General features: G+C 34.2%; 1 protein-coding gene across 1 annotated transcript; it reads left to right on the top strand.

The window, feature by feature from the left end:
* Positions 1-2,378: 2,378 nt before the first annotated feature.
* LOC136222205 (protein TIC 100) lies at positions 2,379-10,744 on the top strand. The gene is made up of 11 exons (XM_066009753.1): positions 2,379-3,080; positions 3,567-3,638; positions 3,794-3,883; positions 3,996-4,169; positions 5,727-5,817; positions 6,303-6,365; positions 6,451-6,517; positions 7,040-7,143; positions 7,216-7,342; positions 8,818-9,566; positions 10,109-10,744. Exons 1-11 carry the CDS (start codon positions 2,470-2,472, stop codon positions 10,517-10,519), a joined length of 2,559 nt encoding a protein of 852 aa, XP_065865825.1. The 5' UTR covers positions 2,379-2,469; the 3' UTR covers positions 10,520-10,744.
* The last annotated feature ends 320 nt before the right edge of the window (positions 10,745-11,064 follow it).

Below are 11,064 nucleotides of genomic sequence, written 5' to 3' on the forward strand. Positions count from 1 at the left end.
AGTAAATAAAAATAAAAATATTTTAATTTGGAGTGAATTAATAAGGGGAAATTTTAGAAAAATTTAACAAAAAAATATTTTGCTTAGTAATAATATAGTGATAGAATATTCACTTATTATATGTGTGAAGAATTTACTTTTAATAAGTGTATTTTACACCCTTATTAAATTTTACTTATTAATACCCATTTTTCTTGTAGTGATTCGTCAATCAGAAAAATATAAATTAATTAGTTAAAGTCTTAACGTGTCGCTTCACATATTTTTATATGCGTATGAATTCTTTAATATGATAATATTTACTAATTTTTTATTTATTTATTAGATTGCTCGGTTCGAGGCTCGTTAGACACCTTTTAGGTGATTAATCTCCTAGTTAAAGTTTTCTCCGTACACTAGAACTCGAACTCGAGATCTCTAGTTTAAGAGACTTGAGATCCTTAACCACTTAAGTCAAATTTACTAATTATTTAAGTTTATAATAATAAGAAAATATAAAAAATGAAGTAAACACCCGTACTTTAAATAAAAATGATTAATTAAGATACGTATTTCGGTGGGGATTTTTAAAATCCCCACTAATGTTTTATATTTTGTGGAGAATTTTGATTATCGCCACTAATGTATTATATTTTTAGTGGCGAATATCTAATTCCCCATAAATATTTAAAATTTTGTGGCGAAATTTTAAACTCCCCAGAATTATGTTAAAATTTGTGGCGAAATTTTGAACTCCCCGGAAATATATCTTATTTTGTGGCGAACTGATGAATCCCCACAAATTTATTATTTTTAGTGGGGAAAGGTGAAAAATATTTCCCCACAATTTTTTCCCCACAAAAAGTCATCTTTCTTGTAGTGTATGGAGCAAACTAATTTTACCATGCGGGATGATAGATAGGTTGGATTGGAGAAAGAGAGAGATTGGAGAGGGACGGGTCCCAATCTGTCTTTTCACTTCTTCTTACGCCCATGGCCACTAAACTTTGCATATTTTAACATTATGACCACTGAACTTTACACTTTTTAACATCGGTGATCACTTAATTTTAACTAACTCCTCGAAATGACCGATCTCAAAATGAAAATATTCAAGAATTAAAGTTGTTCAGAACGACATTTACCATGAAACCACATTTTTTATTTTCCAAAATCACATTCTTTGGAGTTTTCTCTCTCTAAAAATTTACTTTCTCTCTCCTAACCAAATAATACCTAAATGATCTCAAAACGAAAATTTTCAAGAATTAAAGTTCCTTAAAATATCATTAAATCTTCGAATTTTTTATTTTGAGGACGTCAACGGTCGTTTTGAGGTGTCGAGTGACCACCGGTGTTAAAAAATGTAAAATTCGATAGCCATATTATTAAGAATTGAAGTTTAGTGGCCACAATGTTAAAATGGTAAAATTCAGTAGCCATAGATGTAATTTACCCCTTTTTTTTAATTTCATTTAAGGGTATGTAGTCTTTTTAGGTGTACAGTGTGTTCAATTATTTGGATAAAAGTAGTTAAACTCGTATTGACAGGTTAAAGATACTTAATTGTCCTATCACCCATATTTGGAATATATTTTTAGAACAAAATATAATTTAGACAGTAAAATATGAAGTGAGGTGTAGTTTATACCTTTGATATAATTTACCCCTCAAAACAATGTAACCAAATAAACACCTACTATACATTAATAACAATAAACAAACAATGAGCAACAGTAACAAATAACAACGGATTAAGATTGACTAGTGTCTCAAATCAGTCAAGCTAGAGATATAGAGTGAGAATTTAAAGAGTATATAACCAATCTCAAAACAAAAACGGAGTATTCGGATAAATTATGTAATAATAATATCAATAATAAAAGATTTTTAAAAATACTATTTTTTAGGTGCAAAAATTTCCCTAACGTTTACGGTCAGGATCAAATTTACTTCTAACGTCTAAAATTGTGTAATTTTACCCTTAACATTGGCAGTTAAGAGCAATTTTATCCCTAACATTCGAAAATTGAGTTAATTTTAGACTTTATTATAAAACACATATATTTTGTTTATTATTCTACACCAATTGCATATGGTTCGTTTAAAAAAACTTTCATACTTTCTATAATTTAATAATAGAATTGAAGATTAATATTTATAAATTCGGTGAAATTTAATAAACTATAAAACAACTCACAAGATTCATGATCGAAAAACTTTTTGATGAATTATTTCTCAAATTAACCCAAATTTATAATTTAAAGATAAAATTGCTATCGTCACAAAGTTAAAGGTAAAATTGCAGAGTAAAATTGTGACCGACTGTAATAAGTTTACCAGTAAAATTGGTAGCAGGAGTGCAGAAGCAGACAAAAAACCCTCAAAAAACCCTTTCTTTGCTGCTACAAAATCTGCTTACCTTTCTTATGACTTCGGAGCCTCCACCATTTCACCTTATCCTCTCTTGTCCCCCGCTTCTTCTCATCAATGGCTAACGAAGATGACCCAGTTTCAGAACAACAACAACAAGACCGAGATGCAGAAGATAAACGCGATGACTCTTCCTCAGATTCTGATTCCGATTCCGATTACGACTACGACTATGACTACAGCAAATTTGCTGGCCAAGAAGGCGCTGTCGTCCCCTACACTCGTCCAGGAGATGAGCCGCCGCCGGAGTACAACACACCGGAAATCAACATTGCTCGGTTTTCCGAAGTGCTCGATAGCGTGAAGGAGAAAGAGGAAGAAGAGGAAGAGGAACCAAGCCTTGAGGAACTGTATGACTTTCCTGAAGATAAGGAGAATTGGAGAGAAGAGGATTTGAAAGAGCTATGGGCTGATGCTCCATTGGAAATGACGAAACCTGGATGGGACCCTGTTTGGGCAGATGAGAGGGATTGGGAGATTATGAAGAATGAGGAGAAGGAAGGGAGAGACCCTCCAATTGCCCCTTTTTATTTGCCGTACAGGCCTCCTTATCCGGTTATTCCTGATGATCATTACGATATCTCCACTCCCAAGGCTGTTATCGAGGAGCTAGATAGAATTGAGGAGTTCCTTACTTGGGTTAGCTACATTTTCGCTGATGGAAGCTCGTATGTTTCTTGCATTTTCTCTTGTACTTGTGTTTTTGCTTCTTTTAAGTTAGTAATTCATTTGATTCTCTTTGTAGACAAGAAAAAAACGTATATTTGTGATTTCGGATTATCTCAAGCAAATCTAATTGCATTTTTTGGATAATGCATAATGTACTTTGTTTCAATTTTAGCTACTGGAGGCATTATATGAGTTGCATATTCTTATACTGTTTTATCATACTGTCATAGTCTGCATCCTAGCTCAGTTGCAAGTGATTGATTCATTTGATCTGCAAATATGACTTTTTCTTGTTATGTGGTTTCACTGAGCTAGCTATTTTATCCAGTGGTAATTTGTTTATTTTCAGCCACTGAATCGTGATAGTTTTTATTGCTATTCTTTTGCATTGGAATGTTTTGTTCCAATTTTTTTGTGTGGCACTGACACTACATAGGTGCAAAATAATTCCTTTGTTCATTACCTTATATTTTAGTTTTATCTAGGTATGAAGGCACTGTTTGGGATGACTTGGCTCATGGTAAAGGTGTGTACATTGCTGAACAGGACCTTGTCAGGTTCGTTGTTACTTGCCTTTCTGTGTTTGTTTATATAAAGAAACTGCACAATGTAGTATTTATTTGCATAATACAACTTCATTGTGTAGTGGACGTTATTGCTACAAAGGGTGATTGTATCATCCATTCAATGTTTGTTTTATTACTTAATTTAGGTATGAGGGTGAATGGCGACGGAATAACATGGAAGGCCATGGGGTTGTTGAAGTTGATATACCTGATATAGAACCTGTGCCAGGTTCCGAGTATGTTCATGAACTCTCTCTTTATCAACATTGATGTATTCAGAAGTTAGTCCTAGAAATCACTTTATATGTAGGATGAATGAACTGAATTGCTTGTTATTCTATCTTTAAGGCTTGAAGCAAAGATGCGGGCTGAAGGTCATATTATATCGAGGGATTTTATGTCTCCCGAAGACAGAGAATGGCTGGAGAAGGATATTGAAGACAGCATTCTTCTGACTGATGGGAACTATGAAACACCTTTTTATGAGAGCAACGAATGGATCAAACAGTTTGGGAGAAAACCGTAAGCTTCTTTTCATATTGAGATATCTACATTTCCTTGCAGTAATTCCCCTTTGGTGCATAACTTTGTTTCTTAATTTAGATGTTCATCCATTATCAGCATTGTATTGATTACAATCAAATATCAATGTTCTTAAATGTGCACTGTTTGCTAGAGAACACTTGATTTTTGCTTCTTCTTTGTTCTTAACTTATTACTATTTTTTCTTAATAACTAGTTTGCACTTGGTAATCTGGCAAATAAATATGAGAAATTTGTGACATAGGTATGTTATTACATCGGCACATTGTTTTCAATATTTCTAGATGGTTCCTTTGTCAGTTGTCATTGACAAGGGAAATTAAATGAGTAGGTTTTCACAAACTTGTCTTTGACCAAAATTAAAATATGCCATGAAAGCCCAAAGAAGAGATAGAAATTAAACTATGAAGGCAAGTCAATCTGTTGTACAATATATGTTTCAATTTTCATTTCTAGTTTTTACATTTTGTTTTCAATTTTTTTTTTTCCCCAAAAAAGTATAGGTTTACTGAAGACTTCGGTTTTAGTTTTTCAACACTTCATTGAATATATCATATATAACCTAATTATTCCTCTCCAAAACTAAAAGTAAAACCACTATGTGAATGGTAGTAATATTACTTATCATAGATATGAAATCAACACAAAAATCCATACTATTGATCAAATTGTTATCACATATAAACGGATATTGAATAATAAAGTTCCATTTGATTTCAAAAAAAATAAATAAATATTAAGTTATTAAAAAAAAGAAGAGAAAACAACTGCTTTAATAACTTCTGTGTGTGTTTGAGTGAGTGTATAAGGAGTGACGGAATTAATTTTCTCTATAGAATAAAGGAGAGAATTTGTCATTTTGGGCTTTCAAAATCAGCAACATGTGAAAAAAATCGCAAGTAACAAACAATTGAAAGGAATCTAAAAAAGTAAAAAGTAAAAGATTGGTAGGAAGTTGTGTAACCTGAATTTGAAAGTATTGGGTGATTGGATGTGTGAATAACCTAAACGTCTTTCCCAACCTATTCAAATGTCAATATTGATGATGCAGAAGAAAGAAAATTGTAGGCGGGGTTTGAATCCATCACTAATTCGTGGTTTAGCAAAACAGTAAGTGGAAACCCATATCTCCGTATGTCTAGTTATTTTCTGAATTTTAGTATAAATATAGAAGAACTTTGAATTTTTGTTTTTGGTTTTCTACTAGGAAAATTTCAACAACTCCAAATATCATTTGCCACTTTTCTTTGGATAATTTTCTGGAAATCGAGGGCTTGTTGTTGTTGTCTTTGAATTGACAGTAAAAAATAAATAATGTATGAGATTAGTTGCAAATCTCAGACGGATAAAAGCAAGTAAATAAATATTAATCATGGCTGCTGTCAATTGAATATGTTTTATATCTAAACTTATCATGCTAAAGGAGGGGTTTGAGTAGTTCAAAATTTTGCTTCATTGTTGCATAAAACATGAATATTTCTTTAAGATGAAGGCTTGTTTTATGGGATTACTGATAATGATAATAGTCTATGCCAGGGAAAAAGGTCGGTATCGATATGCTGGCGAGTGGAAGCATAGCAGGATGCATGGATGTGGTGTCTATCAAGTGAATGAGCGAGTCCTATATGTAGGTTCTTGAAATTTGAGCAATAATTTAACTCATTTTTAATGCATGGTTTGTTATGGACTTCAATGGGGCTTAGTGTAGACATGTCAAAAATAGTTAAGCTTCTGATCTTGTACTCTAGGAGATTGTCTTTAAGTTACTGCGCCTTAATATAAAATGAAAGAACAAGACACCTAATGTTAGGTTAAGTATGCAGCTCTACACTCATGTATTTTGGTGTTGGAGTTGCCATATTTTAAAAAGTCCAAAATGTTGTAACTTGAGCTAAAATAGGTGTAAAAATTCTATATGTATTCTTCTTCTATTAATGTCCAATGTAATCCTTAATTTTGTTATTGGTGCAACTGCAAGTGGGCATGTTGGGACTTTGACTCTTCAGAAGGGACTCAATGCACAAATCATGAAGTTTTAGCTACTTTTTTGATGATATATTGCTAAGTGTTGTAGCCGTTCTAGGTGATTAACTATATTTCATATGGCTACAGGGCAGGTTCTACTTTGGAGAGTTTGTGGAGGAGGCTACTGACTGCAATGAGGATATATCAGCGGTACCTATGATTTTTCTTTCTTTAAAGGATCAAAAGAAACCTCTACTAGTGAAAATACTATTGATCTGACGTATGCTCTTTTCAGTTGCATGCAGGTCTAGCAGAAGTAGCTGCTGCTAAGGCTCGGATGTTTGTGAACAAGCCAGATGGAAGTATGTCTTTGATGCCACATATTTTATTTCTGTAAGATTATGGCTATTATGTGATACTGGAAAGCTAACCTCAAATTCTGTAACTCCCGAGTTGATGCAAAAACTGAAAAAATATGATATCCAAGTTGAAACCATAATTGCACAGATTACTGTCTGCTAAATGATCAAAGACAAAGTGATAATGAAAAATTGATATAGAGTAGCAAGAAGAAAGAAGTTTTATCTTGAGATAGACCCAGTTTGCTCATTACGAATTCCTAGACATTTAGGCCTTGATTATCGTTGTAGCATCTGATGATATTGTGTTGGACTGCTTTCTGCTTTGGGCCTAAGGTCTTTTCATTTGAGATATATGACCGCCATGTCATTTAAGAATATATGATTGGTCCCTCTACTTAATTAATGCTACTCATCAACTATCTATTTTTTTTTCTTTGATTTCACAGGTCTTGGAACATTCTTGCCACATTACTCATGATTTAAGCTATTTTTTTTTTATCGATTTGTTTCCTTTTTCCACAGTGGTCAGGGAAGATAGGGGTCCATATAGTGATCCTCAACATCCCTATTTCTATGAGGAAGAAGATGTGTGGATGGCACCGGGCTTCATCAACCAATTCTATAAAGTAAAGATTTCTTCTTCGTCTTCATTGTTTTTAGATCTTGCACAGTATTAAAACAGCTATATGTATTGGCAGGTCCCTGACTATTGGAAAAGATATGTAGAGGATGTAGATAAGGAAAGAGAAATGTGGTTAAATTCCTTCTATAAAGCTCCACTGAGACTTCCAATGCCTGCTGAGCTCGAGTACTGGTGGTCAAATGGTTTTTACCTCTCTCTCTCTCTCTCTCTATCTATCTATCTCTATACACACACTTGGACACCCATGCATGTGTTGTGTTGATTTTGTAGAATGTTTGCTTATGCTATACACTACACATCACATGGACATTACTTTCTGTATTTCCATGTATCAAAAGCTTATATTAAGTTTCTTTGCTTATTCCCCTTGTGTACTCTTCTTGAAACCATTTTTTTTTACCTGCTCACTCCCCTACTCAAAGAAAGGAAAATAATAGAACAAGTAACAGAAATAACACCGAATTAAAAGAAATGAATTTATTGATGACTGATGCTAAAATTGGAATTCGTGCTCAGAGATCAGGAACTCGAGCAACAAAAAAATAGAGAAAATAACTACAAATTCTCTCATGGCTCAGCCTCTTTTCCAAGCTACTAGCAAGATTCAGGATTGCAAACATTACCCATAACCAGTTAGCACACTCCTTATACAACTATCCTTTCTCTCTCTTTGTTTCCCATCCCAATGCGTAACTAACCTTGTCCATGGACTCCACATGGCTCCCCCTACCTTCTATAGAATAAACTTTCCACTCTTTGGGTTCATTATGAAGCCAATTGAAAACTTTGCCCCTGCTTCCTGATTTTTTAAAGAAAATATTTAATGATTTTAATTCACTGTCCAACTGCATAACATTGTTCCTCAATCAATTTGAACCTGGTTAGGCATGTGACTTAAATATTAGAAGCCAAAGCCAATCAATAAAATTCTATATCTGGAAAAGGCATTGGATACCTTTCCACTTAAGACTCGACCATTCCTCTTGTTCTCACCTTCTAATGAGACTTTTCAATGAGTCTTATACTCCATGCATGTGGTAGAGTGCCTTGGTATCAAGTAGTACTAGTAGTAACCTCTTATTTACTGCTTTACTAGTTAGTTGAGATGACAAAAAGACTAAAATTGAGTGATTTAACTCCAACCACAAGTTTCTAATATGTAGCATACCAGTAAGGGATACTATTTTATCCTCTTTTCTCCTAGATCTTCCAAGCTTAAAATTTAAGAGCATTTCTTAATTGTAGGGACAAGTTTGAAAGTTGAAAGGAAAGCATCTTCGGCATGTGTTTGTCAGAAATCTTAAGGAGTTTGATAAATTAGAAGTACAGAATTGTTTACTTCGTAACTAGGAATTTTTTAACAAACATTCTTTTGAAACAAAAGGATGTATTTCTTGGTAGTTTTAATAAAAGAATTGGAGTTGAAGAATAAGTATCTTTGTTTTGGAAATTTGAATATGAGCCTTGTGCAATGGCATCATCCTGCTACTTCCTGACTCGAGCAGTCCATTCTCCAATTTAGAAGCCTGCTTCAAGCTACTCCTACTCGTGTGGGCTTCTTGCTGTTTATTTATTTATTTATTTTTATCTGACTTGCTAATCTGCAATCTAAAATTTCTGTATAATGGTATCAATATTTTGCATTTTGTTTTGCCAGATGAGGAACCAGAATTCGTTGTTCTTAACAAGGAACCAGAACCTGATCCGAATGATCCATCAAAACTCATATATACTGAAGATCCTGTCATCCTACATACAAAAACTGGACGAATAATCAATTTCATGGAGGATGAGGAACATGGGGTTCGCTTGTTTTGGCAGCCAACTTTAAAAGATGGAGAAGATTTTGATCCTGAAAAGGTTGAATTCCTACCACTAGGTTTTGACGATTTTTACGGAAAGGAGACAGTGGTGAGGAAACCAACTTTCTTGGAGCGTCTTGTAACAGCAGTGGATAATACGTTAAAGCCAATGCTGGATAAGTTAGAGAAATGGACTGAAGAGAAGAAGAAAACTAGTGAGATGAATATAAAGCTGCTTCAAGAAGAACAAGAACTTGCAGAGGCTGAATTGTCCCTCGAAGAGGTCCTCGAGGACATGGATGAGGAGTTGAAGATGCAAGAGCTAGAGGACGAAGAGGAGGAGGAGGAGAACACGCAAATAGGTACACAGGAGGAGGAGGGCACTTCTGCCTTTCCCAAACAAGATAAAAAACCTATAGCTGAAGAGGAAGAAGAGGTTGAGGAAGAGGAGGATGAAGACGAGGATGATGTTACACCATCAAGTTTTGGGTCTGCAACTCAAGATCAAGACCCGAAAAAGAGTGAGCAGAAAGGAGACAGACCTGGAGAATCACGTTTTTCATCATGTTCAATGTCATTGGCTTCTCACAGCCTCCTTTCAGTTGTAAGTTCTGAATCACTATGATCCTTTTCTAGCAAATATGATTGATTTTCATTATGGATCTTAAATCCCAATTCACAGAAAATAACCAATTTATGACAATGCAATAAACCTGTAAAAATGACTCATCTGATAAGAGTTTTGTGGAGGTCTAGATAATACTGTGATTATGAAAATGGTAATTTCAATGAATTCCTACAAATCTAGTCATTTGATATTAATATATTATAGTTCAAATTCATTCGGTCCCTCCCCTTACCCAGTCTGTAGAAATAAAAGGAAACGACTTTAAGTAATTTGGTAATGGTGCCAAAATGGGTTGTCGTGTGTCATAATCGTTTTACATAATTTATATACTCCACATAATTATATATGATGTAAATGCAACAAAAATGATAATCGTATCCAACGAGTTGTGTTAGGCGAGTTATCTCTGTATATCATGTTTTCATGTCAGAAATTAAAAGCCCTATGATATGGCACTTTTTGCTGCTATTTTTCGCTTTCATCCGGATACTTGACTGTCTCTTTCTGCGTGCTTGCAGGTGCCATCGAGGTTACAACTTCCATTTTCGGGTTGGAAAAACAGATTGCCGAAAAAACCTTCTCCTACCTTGCCTGCAGAATTCCCTGAAGACATCTCCGTAAGCGTATCTTCAGTCAGCTTCCCCACAATCACTGGCCGGAGGGGAAACTTGAGAGCTAGAAGTCACACATATCCAAAGTTTCAATCAAGCAACCGTTCCGTCGGTAAGTTACATTCCTTATCTCAAATTCTATCATATCCAGATTCCGTGACTCCTAAAAAAAGACAAAAGATGCCGAGAAAGCAGATCCATGCCTGGCTGCATGCAGCACCCGAGAGAGATTCAGACAGCATATTGTCATTGCACAGTCAGGTAAATTATTTGGAATCACATTTTGAGAAAGCTAAGTCTGAGCCTCTTTTATCATAGTAGAAGAACATGGTTCTTTTGAAAAAAAGGCCAATTTTTCGCAGAGACCACATGAAATTGTGTTGTGTAATTTTATGTTGTACTTTAGCTTTAATCAGCTTAAGGTGTTAGAAGATATTCTGAGCATTAGAAACATCAAAAAAATTGTATTGTTCATTGTCAATGGGGAAGTTTTTTACTCCAGGCTTTGGATTTCAAACATACACTGGCCTGGGTTTTTTGTTCTGATTTAGAGAGATGAATAAGTTGTCTTCTAATGTATGGCATGATTGCTTCTTTCAGAGTACACACGACACGAAATCGACACTCAATTTTATTGTTGGGGTTTGCTTATTAGGTAATGTGTCATTTTTTGGTCGATATGAAACTGACACGCAAATTTTTGGATTGTGTTAGAGTTGACATGCTAACCCGAAAATGATACAAATATTTAAAATTATTATTACATTCTCCCGTGTTTTTATATTTCATTTTATTAATAAAGATAATAAAATTATAATTATTACTTACAAATATGATTCGAACTTCCTAAACCGTTATAAACA

This window comes from Euphorbia lathyris, chromosome 3 (genome assembly GCF_963576675.1).
Source record: "Euphorbia lathyris chromosome 3, ddEupLath1.1, whole genome shotgun sequence".
Classification (NCBI taxonomy): Eukaryota; Viridiplantae; Streptophyta; class Magnoliopsida; order Malpighiales; family Euphorbiaceae; genus Euphorbia; species Euphorbia lathyris.

Coding starts and splice junctions, on each gene's coding strand:
- LOC136222205 (XM_066009753.1), top strand. CDS start 2,470: ATGGCTAACGAAGATGACCCAGTTTCAGAACAACAACAACAAGACCGA. Junction 6,366..6,450: donor GCAATGAGGATATATCAGCG/GTACCTATGATT, acceptor TGCTCTTTTCAG/TTGCATGCAGGTCTAGCAGA. Junction 7,144..7,215: donor TCATCAACCAATTCTATAAA/GTAAAGATTTCT, acceptor ATGTATTGGCAG/GTCCCTGACTATTGGAAAAG.